Raw genomic sequence first — 24,352 nt, 5'->3', positions numbered from 1 at the left:
TACTTTATTTTTAAAAAGTAACGCGTTACAGTATTAGTTACTGTCAAAAGTAACTTCGTTACAGTAACGCGTATATATATATATATATATATATATATATATATATATATATATATATATATATATATATATATATATGTAGGGTCGGTACAAAAAAACCTAATAACTGTAATAACTGCATCTGCAAGTTATACACCGATAAATCTCTCTATCTGACATCATTTATTACCTTGAGTGATGTAGCTGAGGTTGAGGAACCTTGGAAATCACTGTGCATGCTGACAGTCCTGGCATTTCTCCCCGTATGTATTTTTTTTTCAGTGTTTTACATGATTTCTTGGGGCATAGTGCAGTACAGTTTTTATTGACTTATCAAATAAATCAATTCCTAAAAAAAAAAAAGAAAGCCAGTTCTGATAACAGCTCTTTCAGATTAAAATACTAATATAATATAATGTAACTACTATATGTTTGATTTACAAATAGTCTTTACAGATTAACGTATGGACGTTTAATATAACAATTACATTCATTTTAAATATGACAATTATCTAATGAGATAATTATATCATCAAACATAGGTAAATTAAAAACAGACATTGCTAGTAATGAGTTTGTAGATTCTTCTACTTTAGGTAACCTGGAGAATATTAGTCAGAAAGTCAGAATAACAGTCTCACACTCTCATTGGGTTCAATGGAAGACAAACATATCTTCTAGATGTTAGGTTTAAACCAAATGTTTCATTTCTAGTATTAAGCTACTATTTAATAGGCACGTAGAGAGGCTTTTGAATGTGTGGTAATATTCTACAAATGCCAAATAATTACACAGTATCACAAAATATTTGTGTCTGGTGTAAAGCTAAGCCTTTTCTTTTGATTATTTTGCCTACTGTTAAATGTGCTATTGTGTACGCTACTGCATACATTTTGTTCCTTTGACTGAGCCTTGCTCTCTTCATTTACAAACCATTAGTAAGAAAAGGTTTTGTCAGCTTTTTACCTCTCTCAGTTGTCCTCTTATAACTCTGGGCATCTGGTTGCTACAGATAGCAAAATAGCAATTTAATTTCAAGTTGATGAGATTAGAGAAATAAAAATACATTTTTGCCCACAGCTCACTTAATGTGCTTACAGAATATGTATAGATGTTTTTTTTGTGTGTGTGTTCTTCTGTTCATAGCCCAGAAGGAATAGGTTTATCTTGTGCATAGATCTTGTGAGTACTGAATGCTTTCTGGTGGTTGTGATTCATTTACCTGTGGGATGTGTTTTTGGAAATGCATCTCAGTCTAACCCTTAGTTTCTCAGTTAGAACTTCTGTCCACCTCCACTCTCTAACTTAAGCCTTGGGGAAGAGGGAAGATGTTTGAAAAGGCTGAAATGAAGCTTTCTCTAAGAAAAGGCATGGATAATAAGATCTTTTTTGCATGAATATATTAAGTGATGTACGGGTGGGAAGCAAAGCACAACGCATCATTTTGTAAAGTGATTCACATCTACACATCTATGAAATGTAGGATAGAGCTATTAGAAACCTGAAAATCTTCTAACAAGTAAAATTTCACAGAAATTACATCATGAGCATAGACAGCGTTCCTCATCCAAATTACATTTTCAACATGGATCTCATGAGCAATGTCAACGCTTAAAAAATATATGGTCTTTTCATAGTACTTCATACAACCTTCATGTGTGACATATTTTATAAAAGAACAAAGTATAAGCTAAAACCATGAAGATAAATCAGGACTTTACTTCACCTTTTCCTTGTCATTGGGGGTGGTACAATCCTCCACAGAGAGTACATCCTTTCTATCTTTTGAAATGTAACTTCAATCTTGAAACATGGGCATAGTGTACCTTTATAACGATTTAAGGAACATAAATTACATCACTGAGTCACTTTAATCTGTACTTCTGTCATATAACATATACATATGTTATACATATCCATCCATCACTTCTGTTAATTCATATATGTATATACATCTACAGTATATACTGTTTTTGCGAGTATATATAGTATATATATAATTTATACTTATACAGATTACATTTTATTATACTTAATTTTTTTTTATACTTTAATTCTTTACTTATTTATTTATTTTACCTTAAATTGTATTTTAATTTGGACAGTCGTAAAAAGCATTTCACTATATGCCATACTCTGTATGAATATGTATATGACAAATAAAATTTGATTTTGATTTGAATTTGATAAATGTATCATAAATTGTTAATAAATTAAAGCTTTAAACGTACAGTATAGGGATCCAACAGACTGCAAATATATTGATCCATTTAAGAGACAATGTTTACTTTATTTTTGTATTATTCATATTTTTTGCTGCTGGAAAGGCATGCACCAGGTCCATGGTCAGATAATATGCTCATGGAGAATAAATAGAAGAAATATAGAAATGCCACATTCAAGCTGTACATTCATTCATCCTTAGTATCTGCCTGATCATCATGGTTATATATGCAAAATAACTTTTTTCATATGTTTGACTGAGTATAAGGAAATGCCCACTTTAAGTTTAAGTCTAGACATTGTTACAAATATGGATATTTGTGTTGTTTTGCAGGAAATGCTTTCTTTTCAAAAACGTGCAGATAAACGAAAGAAAATGTTAGACAAAAGCGTATTTTTGGACCATGGTTATAAGGAAAAGTATAGTTCAGAACCCTGAGAATATGAAGGAGGTTACCAGCAAAAAAAAAACTCACAAAAATTCAAATCGAGGTATGTATTGTCTGACTGAGCTTTTTACTGGATTGCCAGCCACATTGATATTTTAGTCCCTGACTTGCCTCAAAGGCAAAATATCAGACCACTTTAAGATTGTGACCCAGTCAGCACCTTATTATGCAACTAAATGAAAGGCCTTTTCACCTTCAGGTTAGTGAAGGAAGGGTGGAAGATATAACCAAGGTAATCAGAATGCATTGATTTTATTGATTTGCCTCCTGACAAAATGGTAGTGTTTTGATTTTGGTAACTTGATGGTTTTTCACAGAGGCAGAGATAGTAAGAAGGAATGCCTTCAGGGCAAACATGTGTGGTTATTGGGTCACACCATGGCTCAGCTGTTCCAAGGCTGCAGATGCAGAGAGGATGAACACCACAATATTCCCAACCCCCCCTCCCTCCTCTTCTCTTCCCCTGCCTACACACAAATACATACACACACACACACACACACACTGATGTAACACTCCTGCTGCTACACTCCTACAGTATGTGGCCTTGATGCACTGGCTGCTTTGAAACACAGTTTGAAGGTTATTTTTTATATGTATTTACTTCTTTGCATTTTTCATGTTAATGTCTACAGAAAGAGCCATTTTAAGTGTTGGGCTAAGGTGCCGAAAATATACTTTGACTTCGTAGTGCTTTCTAAAAGCAAGTAAAACCAGTGATTTTATTTGACAGTGCAACCCAGAAGCAGGACACGCTACCCTGAAAATGAGGGCAGGCCAATTTCGGGACAAATATAGAAGACAAATGTAATGTGTTACATTTTTTTCAGGATAACGGCAGTCCAAATGACCAAACACTAATCATTTAAACAATACAGATAGCTCTTTATGTCTGTGCAGTGCTAAAAGCATACATTTATGACAAGACTAGAGCAATCATTTAGTCTAATAAAATGTTTGCATGTTAAATAAATCGAATTTTCATTTAACTGCTGGTGTTAATTCCTGTAAGGTCTCCCTAGGCGTCCACAGAGGATGCCTGTGGATTGCTAATCATTTCATTTCTTTTGAAACTATATACAGTGAAAAAAGTCAAACACAACATTAGTCATAGCGTGCTGATATGAATCTGCCACATCATATTACACCAAATATAAACGGTCATTGGTAAGTCTTAGTTGTTAGCATTTAATAGTAATCAGTTGTAATCTGTTTGAGCGGTGGCTTTATTAAGTCATACGTATTCGTGATTCAATAAGAGTCTTTTGAAAATGAGAGAAAGGACCTCTAGCTAACCTTCGCTAAGTGGTAGTCATGAAGGAGGAGCTTAAACGGCACAAACACAAGCACATTTAATATGCACATGTTTTTTTTCCAAGGCAAGAGCAGTCAAGGGTAGAGGTAATAGGCTTTTACATAAACTCGAAGGGCAGTATGACACTGGAAGAACCTGGAAGAAGAAGAAAAAAACATTAAAGGAAGCAACAGCATGATTCATAATTCAGCAAGTGTTTCAGCAGCAACTTCTTCCATATTCCATATTGGGTGTGTGTATTTATATAAAAATGATGCAAAATAATGAAAACGATCCCAAAACATGAAGCATTAAATGACCAAACAGCAGCATCATGGAAGAGTAATAAAATTCTAATTATCGTGTTTGCTAATAATGTTGTGCAAAGTTAAACCGTTTGTACAAAACACCCTAAAGGATATAGTTAAAAAATAGACATCAGATTTTGTTCCCCTGGTGTGGATTGTGTGTTCACAACTCCAGGGTCTCTGGATCAACCCTGATTCCAGGTTTCTGTCTCTGGTTTCCTCCCACTTCCAAAAACATGGCATTGGGTGGATATTCTACACTAAATAGCTACTAGGTGTAAATGATTATGTGATCGACTGGTATCTTATCTAGTATGTATTTCAGTCACATCTCCAGGGGCAGTTTGCCTTAAACAGTCCATCTATTGGCATAGGTAAAGTCCAAAGGAAACCTGAGAACCTGTAGGAAATCAACAGAGACATGGGAGATGCATGGGTTTTTGTGGACAGACAGTCAGTTGCAGTGGTGGACAGTAACTAAGTAAATATAATTAGTTACTGTTCTTAAGTAGCTTTTTCACGTATCTGTACTTTACTGAAGTATTTTCATTTGGTGAGACTTTAACTTTAACTTCACTACATTTCAAAGTTAAATATCTTACTTTTTTCTCAACTAAGTTTGTTTTGATTGCTGCTTGTTGGTATCTACTACCGAGGTTGGCCAATATGGGTTTTTCTCTGATTTAGAAATCGTGGGCTACTATTTGATGCACATTTTTTTGGCCGATATGATTGGCTGATTTTCTGGTCGATGGTTTGTGTACTTTGTCCACCTCTAGTCAGTTGAAATAAACATCTGCTAACCACTGTGCCACTCATAGCTGAAATCACTACTGAATTATTATTATTATTATTTTCCAAGAACTAAAAATCTTTTTTTAAACTATGCTATTTTTGTTCAAAAATTAAAATGCACATTCATCCCTCCAACAATATTCTCAGTAATTTGATTTTGTCCAAATCACCTCACCAGTCAGCTCTCCCATCATAAGACACGTGTAAATTGCTGCTCATGCGGCGTCTCATTCAAAAAGAGCTTTCTGCCTGACTTACAGTATGCATGCTTGACTTCACAAACACTTGTGATTTTCCAGTTCGTATAGAATATACATACCATTAGTCCCGACTCATCTGGCTTTTTAGATCAATTGTATCCAGTTAATTCTTCGTATTGGACTTTTGAAAATCTAACCCCATAATCCCAATCCAAAAAATGGATTGTAGTGAAGGTCTGTTGAAATGGAATAGCTTGTACAACAAACAGAAACTGATCTTCAAATGAATAATTAAATAGAATTCTGAGGTTTCTTTAAGAAATGAGAAACCAGTCTACTGTCAAAGGCCCTATTTGCTTTTGCGATGACAATCCCACAGATGTTGTTTGATAAAAAAAAAGCTGTCTGCTTTCAAAACTGTCTCCAATGCAGTGTTTTGATAAGCAGCCATTTCCTCAGCACTGGGCATTTTGAGACAAAACAGGATGCATTGACAGCCTTTTAATGATGCATATTTGTTGTCAGTTTTTTTTTTTTTTCCCTGCGACACTGTGTTCTTGCATGTTTCCTTTAAATCAGAGGCAACCATCACTAAGTCATAAAATGACTGGAGTCTTTGGCCTTATTGAAGATGCTATCAGTATGATGATATAAAGAGACAAATAGTCCCTGAACAGAAAAATAACTCAAACCAAGTACCTCTGCAAACCTATATAAACTCATTTAGCCCTGCATCACAAACCTTGGTTCTAAGCTGCGGCTGCTTTAGTTCAGATCTAGAGGTGCACGCATGGTTTGGCTATCGAACAAAATAAACTGACTTGTTATTGATGTCTATTCATCAGTAAATAAAAAAAAGAGCACCTTGGGAACAGCTTATCTTTGCTTGCTTATATTTATTCTTGAACATTGGCCTATTAGAAAAAACTGCTCTTAGAAAAAGCATATGTGTAAAGACTACTCATTTAAGGTCCTCTACCACCTACTTTGCTTTTCCTCATTCCCTTTTGAAGAACGCCTTCACAATTTCTTACTGGTCTCAATCAATCCAATGCCGGACAAACTGCAGTTCTTTCCTGTGGTAAATATCTTGATTCCAAAAAATTTCTGAAACACACTGTGTTTTTAGCTCCACTCTGCTTCCACTAGCATGTTATTTGGCTCCTTCTACTGCCTTCATTGTCCTTCGCAAGGTCAGAACAGTGTCTCGCAGTGCATTTAACAATCTGCTATTGTTTTTAGCAACCTTTTCTGCTGCTGAAGGACCACTCCATTGTTCAGGGTCAAGCTTTTGAGAACTGTTGTTGTTGGAATATTCGATATCACACAAGCCTACAAAGAGTGCCATAGTGCCATGCTTCCTTTAAATAGATTCCTAGGTCTTGTATAGCTTGCTGTAAGTCTGATTGTAAAAACACCACAAATGGTTTTTAATTGCAGCTCCAGAGAAATTAATGGCACCTTGACTATGTTTCTGCCTGCAAAGAATTAAAAAAAACTTTGTTTGTTATATTTGTTTGTTATACCTTGTTGCTTTTAAATCTAAAACGAGTCTAGAATTGATTCATTTACAAAGATGAAAATAGAAAAGAAAGCAGAAGACTGGACAAAGACCAGGTAGTATTTTTTTCAATCTTCTACTGTCCAGCCTTTTGTAGTTGTAGTCCATCGACATCAAATGCTCTGCCTTTTCTGTTTGCAAAGGATAGTTATTTGAGTTACTCAAGACATCCTGTCAGTTCGAATCAGTCTGGCCATTCTCCTCTGATATCTCTCATCAACAGTGTCTTTTTGCTGCAGAACCGCCTCTCACTGGGTGACTCTTTTTTCCTCTTGCTGTTTTTGTTTCTAACACTGTACTGTCTATCCTCTATTGACTGTTGTGCATGAAAAATCCAAGAAGTTCTGCCATTTCTGAAATATTCAACCCAGCCCAATATTCATCAGCTATAATGGTTAACATTGTATCACTAAGATCACGTTTCTTCCTTCATTCTAATATTTGATGTAAACTTTAACTGAATCTCTTGGCTTGTATTTACATGATATCGTGCATTGTGCTTCCATACAACGCAAGCCACTGCACCTATACATCAGACACACAGCAATTTGAAATGATTATGTGGATGGATTATTATTTTGGCTAACAAATACTTAATACACTTAAAAAAAGTAGAAATCAGGAGCAATCCTGCTATTTCCATGTATGCATACAAGGGTTGACAAATTTTTATTTAGCCTACTATTTCAGTGCATTAATACAGACTACAGGGAATGACTATTTAAAAAATACAAAATTTCTAATGTAACCCATTGTGTCCTTAACAAGAAGTCAACAATTTGTTAGCATATATGTATATATGAGATATATATACGAATACTGTTTTGTCCTCTTTTTGTTTAAAGGAGCAAGTGTTTCCTCATCTAAATAATTTAAATAATTTGCAAAGAAGATTTGAACAATTCAAGTGTTTTGAAAATAAAATAACCACAATCCTGCTAGCTGAAATAACTGAGACTGGTATGGCACAATGTGTTAATGTTGTATTTTCCATGTAGATAACATAATTTGCCATTGATCGCTGACTGAGTTTCAGATAGCCCGGAACAATTGATCAAGATGCACCACCTAAACATGATCCATAAGAAAACAAAATGTATTTTTTATGAGCTTGCAGTGAAATCCAGCATCACCCCCCCATCCTGCTGCTTATTATCGACTGCCTTTCTTGTATAGCCCATACATCAGCTCTACCTTCTGTTTCTTTCAACATCCAATTGATTTTCTCCGCACCATTGAATGAATGGATTTGTGAAGCCGTCGAGCTGCTTCCAGTCATAAAGACTTTCATATTGTTGCACACGTCTATCACTGGACAGGACATGTGGTTATGAACACTTGTGCAGGTAGCATGCTGTCTGCTCTCCTCTCATGTGTTCTCAGGCAGTTCCTCTAGAAGTGCTTTGAGCAGTCGTCTGTGACAGCTCATACACAGGCATAGACAGCGGTGGGCGGATTCTTTGGGGAGGTCCCAAGTGGGTGTACACACGTGACCGCTCAGGATATTTTAAAATGTTCACATCAGGTGGCTTTCTCTTTTTTATTTTTTCCTTTCATTATAGTACAGTAGAACCACTGCTATGCTGGATTGGTTTTTTTTTTTGTTTGTTTGGGGTTTTTTGCAAATACACCTTTGGGTGCCTTGTTTTGCACTGCTTGGTTTTTGGATGTGTGATATAAAAAGAGGACATCAAGGCAACAAAAAAATGAAAAGAGATATGCTGAAATTTGTTCTGTTTATATACGAATCTGTGGTGTTTTGTTGTAGGTACTGACTTTTGTGGCAAAGGTTAAAAGTATATGTTCCTAACGTTCCATATAGATTCAAATGTTGATTTATAATTTAGCTGCAGACATGCTTGTGCCCTTTCTTCATATTTTTCCCCACTGGTAGCCATGAGTGGTTTAACCGGGAAGCATCCCTTTGGGATTTTTGTTTCTACTTCCATTACTTACCTGACCTCTGTTTTATCTTTACTCTCACGGTCTATTCTCGCTTCACCCACAGTTCTCTTTCTTTGTCTTAATGTGTCAGCTTTTTGCTCACCCCCACCTTCTTGCTTTCCCAGCAGCCCATTGGTATTGTTTCACTGATGTCTTTTGTGTAACCTATTACAAGTTCATTGGTTTTGTGAGCATAACATTTCTTATGACCTCATTATTGCACAATCTTTCTTGCTTTGTTGGATCTCTTGTGATTAGTTCTAATGAGATCAAGTTGCCACAGCAGACCAAACAGGCTCCCGGTTGAGAAATCTGCATTGAGGCATTTACACACATGCAGCTTTGGCAGATGATGACACATGGCAGCGACCAAATAAGACAGGAACAGCCCCCCTTGGCTCTGACCAGATGCCCATGGACAACCGTCTAGCTTCTCAATTGTGACACATTCAGTTGCGTTTTGGCTCCAAGGACCATTCCGAGAAGTAGTATCTCCAGTCCAACAGCAGTATGAGACCTAAGAAATGCCAAGCTGCCTTCAGATACACAGGCATCGTGATGAAGAGCTGGCATGCCTTAGTCTGTGATAAAGTAGGCTAGCACTCCCCCGCTTTCCTCCCACATTATACATTCGTGGTGAGGGCTTCTGGAAGATGAAATAGGAAAGTGGATTTCTTGTGCTTTAAAAAGAGAGAGAGAGAGAGAGAGAGAGAGAGAGAGCATGTGTGATAGTGAGAATGTGTGAGAGAAAGAAGCTGAGAGGAGGAGTGTGTTTTAAAAAAACAAAAAAACTGGCTTCAGGGTTAAAGCACCCACACTCTCCCACCCATACTGTATTTGGTTGTTCTGAGCAGAAAATCTCAAAAACAGTCCTTGGTTAATTTGAAATTTTACACCCATAATCAAACAATACACTTTATTTCTGTACAGAGATATCTTTCACCATCAGTTATGAATACTGGTATGTCATTAAATCAAAGCTGCAGTGAATACATCTATGGACTATCAGCTATCTTAAAATATCATCCAGACTGTGTTTCAGAATCTGTAAGCTGTATCATTATTATGCAATGCACATATTACTCATGGAACAGTTATATTTTTCAAAGGTAATAAAGATGTCGAATTATAACCTTTCTCGATTCAACACAGACAGAAGCGATTCACCGAAGGCTCACAAGCTTTTCATTTAGGCCAGCTGAAACCCATCTACTCACAAATAGGTTATCTGAGGTGCTGTGGAGGAGGGTGCAATGGATGGCTACGTGGGTGATGTGAGCGATCCGGCTCTCCGAATGCAGAATGAGTAAGGGAGGGTGAGAGCATGAGAGAGCGGGGGAAGACTGAGTGCTGTTATTTCTGAGCTTGCCATTGTTTCATTCTATATAGTGCTGAACCCAGCCGAGAAACACGCCACCCATGGCTTGCAGCTCTCCCTTTAAAAAAAATGGCCTCTCCAAGACTGCAACTTGGCTACTCGGAGGAGAATAGACTATTTAAAAATGCCCTCCTTAAATATTCCCTTAAGATCTTGCTCTGTTAGGGATCTTGGTTCTTTACAGCTCATGCTCTATGGAGTCTGTTGTGTTATGCAGAAGTTCATACGCTGCTTTCTCTACATGCCAAAATGTCTATGTTAAGGACAGCATATGTCCAAGTGACCAAGAGATGCCTCCTTTATGCCTGACTGCTGCCTCTTTACAATACATTTCATGTCTAAAGCAATTTTTGGCACGCAGTATACATTGACTCTAACACTGAAGTCAATAGTCAATACGTTTCAAGGTTCAGTAAAAATGATTTACAACCATGTAAACATTAATTACTTATAGAATAACAATAAAGGATTGGAACTCAAGTAATTTGTAATCATGACGGCATCCAGAGACTGGGACTATAGACAAGGTATGTCAGTACTTGTACATATTTCATCTGCGTCTATGCATCTGCTGCAATATTTTTTCTATATAATCTGTGTATAGTTTATGCCACCAAGGATGGCAGGTTTTTCTGAGTATGAAGTAGAAAAATTAGGGTTTTTCAATAGCTTCTAGTCCACAAAAATGGCACGTGCAGTCATACAAGACTTCATTCAACATGGAAATCCAAACACCGAAAACCTTAGAGTTTACTAACACTGAATGACCTCTCTACAACTACACTCTAAAATCTAGTGGAACATCTTTCCAGAAGCAAATGGGGACAAAATGTGAAATGGAATGCTCAGTTAACCACACTCCATAATCTAGTGGATCATCTTCCCAAAACAGTTTGAGTTATTCAAAAAGCAAATGGTATATAACTGTGCCATGGAATGTTCAAAAGGCACATACAAATCTTATAGGCAGGTGTCCACTATTTGTCTGTTTAGTAGGTAAAAATAGCTTTAATACATATATGTTTATAGTAATGTTAGGTACTCTAAACATTTATGCTCTACAAGGTAAACCGATTTGTCCTGAAAGTAATAGAGGCCAAGTGTTACAATCGGTAATGGCAATGATGTTTATTAATACCACTTAGCATGTACTGCCATGACTGCTTAGAAAATCATGGTAATCATGGTATTAGCTGCACTGCATATAGATAGTTTTCTCCACAGGTAGACTCCCACAAAGACTTGCAGCAGAGGGGCTGAAATTGGTTATTACATGAATAGAAAAAAAAAATCATGAACTTTATGGTGAATGGTGTATATTTTGTGTAATATGAATATTTACTATGTCTGGGGCTTTTTTTGTGAACATTACAATTAATATTGCTAGTGATATTTACTCTATAATTCAATCTGGGATAGAAATGTTTCCCCTCAGCATTTCATAAGTATCTCCTTCACCCATAAATTGTCATATTTATTGCATATCTACCTCTTTTAAAATACTTTTGGAATTAGCAGGATTATTACAAAATAATAGAAACACATTGCATATTATTCTAATTAAGCATAGAAGTACATTATCACCAAGGTTTTACTCCAAATGGCTTTCCAGCAGAAATGGGAAGTAATAAAGTCTAAGTAACTTTGTTACTGTATTCAAGTACATTTTTCTGATATCAGTACTTTACTTTTTACTTTCACTCAAGAAAGTTTTTACACAAATATTTGTTCCTTTTCCTTCAAACTAGGCTCGTTACTTCAGTCTTAATGTATTTTTATATAAATGTTATATTAATCAATATTTTTTCGGCTCATTGCACGCTGCTTTTAGCCCATTAACCTATTTCTTGTCATTGCACGTTTTTTTTTTTTTCAATCTACCACTGGGGTATCATTTCCTGGCTTTCACGCACCATAGACGTAGACTAGCCTGATCTCCTGATCATCATCTTTTCTCTGCTTGTGTTCTATTTAGTGGTTGTTCAGCCTGGACATTTATAAGGCAACACAATTTCTTATTCTTTTGTATTAATCTATTGCTGATGTGAGGTCCAGTTACCAGCGTGACCCTAAAACAGTTAAGTACATGTCAGAGCCCATACTTCTTTACTTTAAAATGAGTGAAAAAGTGTACTCAGTACTTTAACTTTTACCAGAGTCTTTTAAAACATGAGTATCTGTACTTTGATTTGAGTTAAGTATGTGTGTACTTTTGCCATTTCTGCTTACCCAGATAGACAAGGTCTATACAGTGCTTTAGTTACCGTTGAGGTCGTGAAGGACAACAGATGATTCTGGATCAGGCTTATTTTAATGAGAAATTTTTCACTTAATGTGATAAACATGGGCTTATGTCTTGCCATTTTCTGGCTGCCACCTCTTACTTGTTTAGGTTTGCTTTCTATTCAGCTCCAGGAACATGCTCCAGCTCGGCACTGCTGATTAGGGATTAGGTGCTCATAGGAGACTTTGTCAACAGCTGTCTGGAAATCCAATTACAGTATTTCATAAGCCGTACATGCATCAAACCCTTTCGTAAAACTCAGTACGAATGTCCTTCAGATGTGTTCTTCAGCTGAGAGTATGAAGGAATGACAGCGATATTTGCATGCGTGTGCTGCCTCAACTCAATAAAGGGCTTCACCCCAAGAGCCTGCCATGAATTTAGGCTAGACCTTAAATCCATATTAATTCAGGACAGCAAAAGGTGACTTTGGGTGTTTCTCAGATACTAATGTTTCTTGTTAAGGAGAGTTACACACACACACACACACACACACACACATATATATATATATATATATATATATATATATATATATATATATATATATATATATATATATATACACACACACACACACACACACACACACACACACACACACAAATTATAATCTTAATAAAAACCAGACCAGTCCAATAACTACCAGGGAATTCAGCGAAAAGCTATTGAACCATTCTTTTTGTAAACACAAAACACATTCTTTGATTTTTATTATTTGATTTCTTTAAAACATCATTTACATTTTACATTTACAGTACAATCAGCCATTGCTGTAAAAATGTCAAAGTATGAAAGTTTTAAATATTAATTACAGCAACTGCCTGGTAAGCACTGCTGTAAATTATTAGTCAAGTCAAGTTTAAGATTGAGTTTAGATGATGATGTTTATTTATCTCTGATGAGCAGCCTGGGTGACTATGGCAAGGAAAAATTCCTTAGATGTTATGAGGAAGAAACCGTGAGAGGAACCAAACCCAGGTTCCCCTGTCCTCCTTTGGGTGATATCAAGAGTGTGATTATAGTCTTTAAAACAATACAAAACACCCGAATGTAAGAACTAACATGAGCACCAGAGTGTAAGATTATAAGTAATGTCCTTTCTACAGTCTTATACAGTTAGCAGTCGTTTTGGAAACAGGAGCTGCTGAGCAACGCATTAAAATAGATCAACATTTGAGATCATCATAGATCCAACACCAGCTTCTCCATGCCAGAGCCTTTAAACATTCAAAGAAGTCCAATGTCCAAACTCTACATGAGGTGAAATCCAAATGGTGCTGGTACGTCTCTAGATGGTTCGAGATGTTAGCGGGGTCGGCATCTACTTCTGTAAAGGTTCATAATCTTCATGAGGTGGGACACGACTGGATCTGGCGCAACCTCAGGATGCCTCAGGATGGGTAGAGAAAGAGAAGCAGTGGAGAGGAATTAGCGTAGCACAAGTTGATAATGTGCATGTGATCAGATGTACTGTAGCACAAGGTTATGATATGTGATGTGTGTTATGTGTAGGCCTTGTTAAAAAGATACGTCTTTAATCTGCACTTAAACTGGGCGAGTGTGTCTGAGCCCCGAACACTGTCAGAAAGACTATTCCAAAGTTTAGGAGCTAAATGTGAGAATGTTTTACCACCTTTACTGGACTTTGCTATTCTAGGAACTGCTAGAAGTCTGGAGTTTTGAGATCTCATGGAGCGTGACAGATTGTAGCGTTTTAGAAGACTGGATAGATACATGGGAGCTAAACTATTTAGTGTTTTGTAAGTATTTAGCAATAGTTTGTAGTCAATTCTAAACTTAACAGGTAGGCAGTGTAGGTATAAAAAGATTGGGGTTATTATGGTTTGGGCGATTGTACTGTGTTTTTGTAGGACTACAACAGTCAAAATCATATCAAGTTTTTCTGAATAAATTACTGTGAAATAGCCATTCACTTAAAAACACTGCATTAAACACATGCACCAACATGCACACACACACACACACACACACACACACACACACACACACACACACACACTCAAACCATAATGCAGCTAGAAATACTGCACTCATTGCAATATTTAAGCATAAATTCACAGCCCCTTGTCTATCCCACTTCCCACCAACATATTATCAGTTAAATCTTCTTTTTTACAGCACTTTTTTTTCTCTTCTGGAAGTGTGAAGACAGCAGACTAATTGCTTGCCTTTCCTTTTTTTGTCATCTGCGACACTACCTGTCCTGTTCTGTATCAATTAACTCAGAGCACATTTGCTTACTGTACCAAAGTCAAAGCAGATTTTTTTTTTTATCTTCCATTTCCCGTATGAAAAAAATGTCTTATTCTGCAGATCCATTAAAATGTTAAATTTATCACCAGTTCTGCTCTTAGGACCATGGCAGAGACTTGAGGTAGTAATTGTTTTGGTAATCAAAACAACCATCTATCAGATAAACTGCTTTTATATAGAACTGTTTTTCTGTCTCTCCCTTCATTATGTTTTGCAATTTAAAGTTTATTCAGGTGGTTTACTCAGTGAAAGTCAGCATATATACATACCCCAGTAATGCTAGTAGCACTGAGTACATAAAAGATACTTTTTAGCATATAACTCACCTTACTTACAGTGTTGTTTGTATTGTTATATTGGTGTCAGCAGCAAGTCAGAAAAAAATGCTATCAACTCATTTTGCTATCTGTGTAGCGTTTCACATGTTTTCCCTAATGAGGCTTCTCAGGTCAAAACGATTGCACATGGATTGATGATTCTAAATTGCCCCTAAGCGTGTGTGTGCACAGTACCCTAATATGCATAAGGTTCCATTTAGGGTAAATTCCTTCCTATATCTTCTTTAGCAATCTGAGTTACAGTTGCTCGTCTGTTGGCTTGGATTACACAGGCCAGCCTTCACTCCCCACTTGCATTGCAGTGAACCTTGGCCACACACCCTGTTGCCGGTTAACCACTGTTCATTCCTTGGACCACTTTTAATAGATACTGATCACAGCAGACTGGTAACACCCCACAAGAGCTGCTGTTTTAGTCTTCAGTCGTCTAGCCATCACAACTTGGTCAAACTCACTCAAATCCTTACACATACTAATTTTTCCTTCTTCTAACACATCAACTTTGAAGACAAAATGTTCACTTTCTGCCTACTATATATATATATATATATATATATATATATATATATATATATATATATATATATATATATATATATACAGAAAATGGGCACCAGTGAACTGTGGGATACATGTCTTGTTCAATGCCTTAAAGAATATCCTGACTTTACCATGCAGCTATGCAGATGCCCAGTTGACTGGCTATAGAGTAAATAATAAAAGGAAGGATCTCTGTAAATGATGTTGTCCCACTAACAATGCAAAGCACACATATTGTGGCATAGCACATACCCAAAATCATAGCCAGAGGACAACCCTTTGAACTGCTAAAATGTGCTTTAACAAGACAATTGATAGTTACTGTATGCAACATACAGTATTAGCCTTGCATTCTGATAAGAACTGAACATTCAGCTTGGAGCTATTTATTGCCTCTAGGCCACATAATCATGTCACTAGTAAAAGCATTATGAGTTCTGGCAGTAGTCACCTTTTAGTAAGTGCCAATGAAATGATGTTTGCCATATCATTTTGTCCATGTAAAGTGTTTCCACCGTTTTTCTTTCAGCTCCTGTTGTTCACACACACACACACGCACATACACACTTTAGCCAAAAGAATGTCCTTATTTTAGCTCCTTAAACAACCCAGGTAATAGATTGAAAAGGCTTGATTCTGAAGCAGACAGGAACAGCATGTCTCTGAGAAGATTGAGTGAGAGGCTGTGTGAAATCTGACAGCTGGTTCATTGGTTCACTGACTTCTCGGAGAGCCAGCATCAATGAGGTGGCATGTCCTTCTAGCAGTGGCTGAGGCAGGGGTCAAAGCGGAGATCTGGACAAGATCTGAGATGTGTCTGCATCTGTGCTTGGGAGTTTGCCTGTGGACTGCTGCACTGGTTTTTTTAGATTTAGAACCAATAGGACAGAGGGTGAGACATGAACTGAAGACTGACAAAATATAACACAACAAATTTCTCAGTGCTATCAATTTTACAAAGTATTAAGCAATGCTCTTAAAACTTGGACTGCAATAGGCAAGTCATACATTTGGAAATAAGGGTCAAAGATGAGAAGAATTTGCCCTGTAACACATTAAAATAGCAGTTCCTACTATCATATAACAGTTATGCTCATGTTGCATCACAGGGCAGCATAACACCCTTGGAAAAATATCACTGTCTACCATTTTCTTTCTGCATACATTAGCTCAAAGACAGCCAAGATTTGCTATTCTCACAGTGTTTTCAAAGAAAAGGCATCAATGCCATCAATCCTACATGGACAACATGGGCAATTTGGCTTCCAGCCATGACGACTGTGACTGTGACACTCAAATCTACTTTTATGTAATGAAAAGAAAACCTTACCGGTATTTTAAATATCAGTTGATTCAAAAACGAACAGGTCAGTTTATTTTATACATGTAACTAACTTGAAGTATAAATATATTATTAAATTAAAACAATTGAGACGTGTGGTTTAGTGTAGTAGTTGTTATGAAATGCTAGCAACCTGGGTTTGATTCTGGATTCTGACAACAGCACAGAGCTACTTTTTTATATAAACATTTCATTCTAATAGTCATCCTTGTAATATAGGTTAAAGGCTATAAAATGTACTATGTTGGCTAATCTGACATTTCAATTGGACATTATTGGTTGAAAACAATAAAAACACCCAAAATAAATATTTTTTCTATTACATTACTATATGTTTTATTATTTTTATTTTGGCCTATACAACATGTGCATTTCCCCCCAGTGTCAATATCAGTGTCATATAATGAGTATAGTCCAACCTATTGTGTTAAAGAACATCTTTAATCACGGACAGCTAACTTTCCTCAAAATGTTTTAAGAGAATGCCTTGGATGACTTTCAAAGGGTCGTATCTGCTGCGTTGAATTGGGGATTGCCAGATTTGTTGCTGACATTTGAAGTAAATGGTTTAAAGCATTTTTTTTTACATCTATACATGAAGAGAGCAAATGCCATTCTCCAGCCAGCTGCTCTCTTCCTCTACAGAAGCACTTGTGACTTTGCTCACACATTGTTTCAGTGCTCCAGAGAGAGCAAAAAAAATTACTGATGGAATTCAAGAGCGACAGGACATAGGAGATAAACTGAGAGTCATGAAAAAAGAAAGCAAGAAAGGAAGGAGATAAGAGACTGGAAAAGCCTGGTAATCAGCCCTGACATTTCCAGCTGTGTGCTCCCTTTGTGGTGGGCCGTGTATGATTGTGCAGACGAGAGACGCCGACAGTGTATGGACCTGTGATTACGTTCGATCGGGCTGAAAGTCTGTCTATGGTACATGGTTACATCTAATGACGTATCATTTCAACAACGCGGTTTTACCTTCATTGTAACCTGTATGCAGGAAGTGCACCACAATGCAGAAATGCATCACAAAAGGAAAATTCAGTATCAAACCCAATAATTGTTTTTCTTTCTGAAAGTTATTTTTGATTGATTCATACATAATAAGCAATCTCTGAATAAAAATAGAGATTGGAGTATCTTCTTGATGCATGAATGATTGTTACACCCAAAAAAAAAGAGAGTGTGCCCATGCAAGATGTGTTTGATCATTAGTAGATCACATAACCGTAACATGTATGTAGGTTAAACCTTTGCTAGGAGCTAAAATGAAACCCCTGGAGACACCGTTCTCTGCAGGTCCCTTTGAACATATTCTATATTTTATTCTTCTGCACAAAATACTCAGTCAGTATTTGGCATCCTTTTGGTTTTGGCACAAGAAGATATAAAAAGAGTGGTTCCTGGAGTGTTTTTATAATGAATAAAAATTTGCATGACACTTTTCTTACAGGATATACAGGATAATATCTAGGATCATTTCTGCTGGTTATTTTATTGGAATGGGTGTAATCTTATTATAGATATAAAAGTTTTTAGGTGACATGAAGAAACTTTTTGGCTTCACAGAGTTGGACAGGACTAAAAACTTAGAGATACTCGGGTAATTATTACCCCACCTCCACAAGTGAAAAACCTCCGCAGGTAGTCCAGGCCAAAATATATTTTTGAGAACAAATTTACAATAAAATCTTTTGCATTGTGATTTGTTTATCAAGCTATAAAACTGTGTTGTCAAGCGAGTGCTCTATTTACAAATGCAAAAGAAATGCTTTATGCTCACATACCTGTGTTGATGAATGTCAATCACCTGTGTATTGCCAGAAACATGTACAGTATAGAACAGATTGGCAACACTCACTCAACTCCATAAAAGGCAAACTTTATAGATAAAATTTCAAGTAAAAGGTTTCCTCAAAGGTAGAAGTCATTTTTACTTTCATTTTTGCCAATAAAACCATTTTTAACAATGTATCAGCACCTGAAAGTCAAAAATCTGATGCCAAACTACAGTACATAAACGGCGAACCAGAATCAAATGAGTTGAATATTTGCCATTAAAATAAACGAAAAAATGTGAAGCTTCTGCCTCCAGGAGGTTGTGAACACCACACACTTATAGTGACACTGCTGTGTTTAAATGTTTTGTGTGTTTTATTGGTAGCAAAGTGTCTTGATTACAAATCCCTCATACCTTTTAGGTGCACATTTAGAAAAGTAGGAAGTGAATGTGGCAGGTGTCCCTCTAAGTGAATGGTCTGCAGAGAGTTGTCCTGGTCTGAGCTGCATTTTGTCTTAATTATATTGTGGATTTATTATTGCTTGTTTTTGTCATGTATCATCTTTCTGTACTTGATGGCATTCCTATGAAACAAATATTTTTCACAAAAGCAGGAGTTAAATATGCACTTTTTTTTACACAACCCATGAGAGTTCCTTAAATACTGTACCAAATTTGCTTGTGTAAACGCTACAACTCACACTTTATGCATAAAACTGTCCAGCTTGAAAAATGTGGTCTCATGCCATTAGGACCTTAAAGATTGTCTGAAGTGGAATGTGGCATGCATTTTATTCTTTATAATAACCCTGCGATCATACACCATAACCGATTAACCGTGACACCATAATAAATCTAATTTATAATATAATATGAAAAACAGTAAGCCAAGAATCTGGATTTTGTAATAAGCCTTTGACTGTCTTTTCTTTCCAATGGACATTTATTTCAATCTACCCCCGAGTTACAAAAATGAATGACAGCAAGTGCAAAGGAATTGTTTTGGCATGGCTTCCTGCTCAATGCTCAATGGTAACAGTAAACATCAATGTCTAGTCAACCTCCAGAACTGCTGTGGTCTGTGGTCTAATACAATCTGAACAGGGAGGCATTTGAAAAGAGAGAAGCATTCGAAACCTCAAGAGCATGTAAGCTTAAGGGAGTGTCCAGATGGTCAGTGGGAAAGGCAAGCAAGTACAAAAAAGAGCTTTCAATCAGAGCAGCAAGGCAGCAAGCAAGCAGAGACATATTTATCGGACTAGCATGCACTTGTTCAAAGGCTAGTCTAATAAGTCCAGAACAGCTGAAGGGATGGAGTCAGTCGACAATCCTCCTCTTGGGAAAGAGGCTATGCCAGTACTGGCCCCAATTATGAGTAAACTGAGGTAAAAGCACTGAGGCACTGTCAGAAACGCCTCGAGGAGTGAGCTGCTGCACGCACACATACACACCCACACACACAGACACACACAGACACACATGCACCCGCTGCTCTCAGCCTGCCACTAATGTAGGACTGTTAGCACACACAAAGGCAAGTGATATATCAGCATGTATGTGTACACCTCACACTGGGGAAGCAGCAGTCTGTCAGAGACAAAGCTTCAAAGGTGGAACTAACAGTGTAGTGGACCTGAGCAAGTCATCAGCAACACAGCAGAGCTGCCAACATGGCCTCGAAACTGTAGATTCATCAAGATTCCGATAAGCTAATGAACCATGCGCAAGGTCAGAGTGGGTGTTTTGCTATTCTTTTCTTTTCTTTTTGTTCTTTTCGCAATCCAAGTACACTGTCATCTTTCTTTGAACTTTGTGTCAGATTGTGCCAGGCCTCATTTTATTTATAGTGGCTTTGGAAGTACAGATGAATACATTTCTGAATTTTATAACAAATGCTTCAGGCTAAATTACTCCAATGAACCAAAGCAGTCAACAAACCATTAAGAATTGGAGTGTCAAATCGGGTACCATTTCAAAGAGATGTGCATAATTGCATTCATTTGCTTCAAGTGTCTTGCAAGGATTAGAAACAGTTGATCAGACAATAATCTCATTTTTGCCATGGGAGAGCAAAATACTTGTACTTAGCTTTAGTAGTAGTTTAGAAGTAGTTCCTCTTCCATGTTCATGCAATCAGTAACATTGACAATAAAGAGGCAGATTAATTCGGATAATTATAAGACCAAATGTCATTTGACTCCAGTGCTCACTTGCATTTCATTATGAAAAGAACTCTAACGCTTTCTGTCCACACCCCCCCTCCCTCTCTCCCTCTCCCTCTCTCTCTCTCTCTCTCTCTCTCTCTCTCTCACCTTGCCCTGATTGCAGTCTGCTCTCAGTTCTCCAGAGGAGTGTACGCCATCTTCGGCTTCTACGACAAGAAGTCCATGAACACGCTGACCTCCTTCTGTGGTGCCCTCCATACTTCCTTCATTACTCCCAGTTACCCAATCGACTCTGACGTCCAATTTGTCATCCAGATGCGCCCGCCCCTAAAAGGGGCTGTTCTTAGTCTCCTGACCTATTATAGGTGGGAGAAGTTTGTGTACCTGTACGACACAGATAGAGGTGAGTGTTTGGTTCTTAACTTTTCAAAGATCTGTCGGAAATCGGTATAATCAAACAATGGCAAGTAACAGCAAGTAAAGATTTGTGTCACCTAACTGTATCTTTAATTACAAAGTAATTCCAGCCGAACCTAAATGTTTTAAATAATTTTGTAAAATCAACAAATGTCCTGTGCTTGTCATGATAGTTGTAATACATTGTTTTCATTGTGTTGTTGCAATGTTACAAGCCAACCAAAGACAATTATATATTTACTGTACAATACCAAAGATGCAACCCCAAAAAAGGGTTTCAAACATAATTATGTATATATTTACTGTACAATATCAAAGACGCACTTTCATCTTTCAATGATTTTTCAATGATTTTCAATGTTCAGGCACAGAGCCAGCCTAACATTGCTACAGTGACTGTTGGAAAGAAATTCTCAGTGACATGCGCTGACATGCACAGCCAAAAACCGGCCATTTTCTTTAATAATATCCTCCTCCATATGTTTCCAGTAGTTTCCTCTCAACATTTGCACCATAATCAGGAGGATTTTTCTTCGACTTTATACTTGCTGCAACATTATTTCAGTTCAATTGAATATTTTTAGGATTTCTTGCATGAATGTATTTTTGAGCTCATGCCTAAGCATCTCAAAGTCTGACTAGCACATTAGATACGGCTTCTCTCTTTAAACCATCCCACTGTGCCTTGTTGCATCACTCGTTCATTATTCTTCAAATAAAAGATTGCTATCTTGACATTCTCCCTTAAATGTTTTTAAAGAAATATAAATGATTGAGTTGTCCATACTGCAAACCATCTACATTTACTGTATGTCCTCCGCAGTGTGTTATGATTGGATGCATGGTTCAGAAGACAGAGTCTTATGAAGAGCAGACTCTGTCAGTACCTAGACTTTGTGTGCCTTTTTATAGCACAGTGCCTGACTCCAATTAGCCTTCTGACAAGTTGTGAGCCCACCCTTTTTAAAACCTAGACCTAGAATGTATAAATGGTGTGTTCTGTAAAGAAAAAAGTCCTGTTTGTGTGTCATCAGTTCCGTGCTCGAGTATGAGTAATGCAGTATTATATGCAATTCTAAAGGGTTCACAAACTTTTCCTTGCCAGTGATTGTGTGTGGGAGGAAAAAGGAGGCGATGAGAGTAGGGGGCAGGTGAGAAAAGGCTAGAACAGGTCTGGTTACAGGAAGACATTCTGGCAGAACTGGCATATTCCTTTATACTTATCTTCACTTATCTATTTGCTTTACCTTATCATCACTGATGAGTCAACACACAAACAAACTCATTTATTCGTGTTCAGAATCTGCTTTATCCAGGCCCTGGACAGAGCTGGGGATGAAAGAATAAAACCCAAATAGAATGCCATACACACATAGACACACATTCACACATTTATTGATATTAGCATAGCCAGTCTCCTAATCTCCATGTTGTTGAACAGTCCAAGGAAACTAGGACATCTGGAGGAAACCCACTTGACCATGAGGAGAGCTTATAAAAATATACACCATCTCAATTCTTGACCTGTTCTAGCTGATTTCAGAGAGTACTTATCCATCATATGTAGTGTCTGTTAACTTTAAATGGAAGCCAGTTAAATCATCATGTAGAGGTTATGTGGCAAGCAGGCTTGACCTCAATTAATGCATTGCATGTGTGTTTACAAGTCAACTTTCTAGTTGCAACCGGTGAATCGACTTGTCACCAGGTATTCCTTTTAGGTTAGCGAGCATATGCTGTATTGTAGCTAGTACACAAACAGTATTTGGCCTATAAATACACTATATGGCAAAAGTATGTGGACACCTGTTAACAGATCCATGTGCTTTTTTAACATACCATTCCACATGTAGTCCCACCATTGCATTTACTCTTCTGGGAGAACTTTTCTATAGATTTTGGTACGTGCTTGTGGAGATTTGTTGTCAGTTAGACACACCAGCATTAGCGAGGTAAGGCAGACTGAAATAATGACAACCAGGAAATGCTAAAACATAAGAAATTAGTACAGTACGGTTTTTGCTGGTTGTTTGCTCTCAGTGGCAGCCTGGTTTCCTTTGAATTCAAGCTCATTAACATTCATATGATAGCCTGAACCAGTTACATGCACAGCCTACTTTAAATGGATATGGTTTCTGACCAACAATACCATTTTATTTCTCTGTCAAGAGTGGAAGGAATATTTTGCTGTGATTTTCCAACAGCTCTTCAACTCCTTATCCTTAGAGCACCGCATTTCAGAACAGTATCAGCGAAATGTCAGGATTATTGCAAGCAATTGATTCAGCTCAGGTTTTCATTATATTAAATAATGAAAGAGAGAATTTCTGCCCAGGTCTGGAACAGCAAACAAAACACTGATTTTCAAGATGTCTGTGTTCACTGACCTGCAAAAAGTATTATTTTTTTTAATGTAAAAAATATTTTAACAAGCCTAAAACTTTTTTCATTATTATTATTTCATATTTCCTTTTCCCTCATTACCTTTAGTTTTCACACAGGCACACATTTTGTAACTAGCCCATCAAGTAATGAATATTAATGAACTTTGTGCGTCTGCTCATGAATATTCATGACTAGTAGGCAGTTAAAACCAACAAGAAGCTGTCTTTCTTAGATAATTTATTAAAAATCCACAATCATAATTGTCTGAATAAATTGTGTGAGAAATATAATTATATGATAAACTACCTGTAATCAAAAATGATGACTTGTAATATATAAGAAACTATGAACACTATGAATCATTTTGGAAATGCAATTTAGTTGTTGAAAAAAACATATTTTGTAACTAATTCATGATATTAATAGATGACAACTAACAATGCAATTCAATATATCAAAATATTTATATAGTGCTTTTAACCAAGGTTATTGCCATAAACCAGCATTATAAGGTCAGAAATACCTTCAGGGGAAGTAGCAATGAAAATAACATAATAAATGAGGGACCTCAAATCTTTAAGAGGAAACAGTGGAGCTTCTCAGTGAGAGTGAGGTTATAAATCATGACTCTTC

The 24,352-nt window shown here is 36.9% G+C and overlaps 1 protein-coding gene across 6 annotated transcripts in view; it reads left to right on the top strand.

Moving 5' to 3' along the window:
- gria3b (glutamate receptor, ionotropic, AMPA 3b) overlaps positions 1-24,352 on the top strand; it is a 130,530-nt gene that overhangs the window by 18,085 nt on the left and 88,093 nt on the right. For all 6 annotated transcript variants that reach the window (XR_006925804.1, XM_046849229.1, XM_046849226.1 and 3 more), the window contains exon 3: positions 21,081-21,320. Coding sequence is in view for 5 of the 6 variants with exons in the window: in XM_046849229.1 (XP_046705185.1) it covers positions 21,081-21,320 (240 nt within the window). In the remaining variant the exon portion in view is untranslated. The remainder of the gene's footprint in view (positions 1-21,080; positions 21,321-24,352) is intronic.

Source organism: Silurus meridionalis, chromosome 5 (genome assembly GCF_014805685.1).
Source record: "Silurus meridionalis isolate SWU-2019-XX chromosome 5, ASM1480568v1, whole genome shotgun sequence".
Taxonomy (NCBI): domain Eukaryota; kingdom Metazoa; phylum Chordata; class Actinopteri; order Siluriformes; family Siluridae; genus Silurus; species Silurus meridionalis.
Note: the sequence above shows the minus strand (reverse complement) of the source record. Positions and strands in the feature narration are given on the sequence as shown.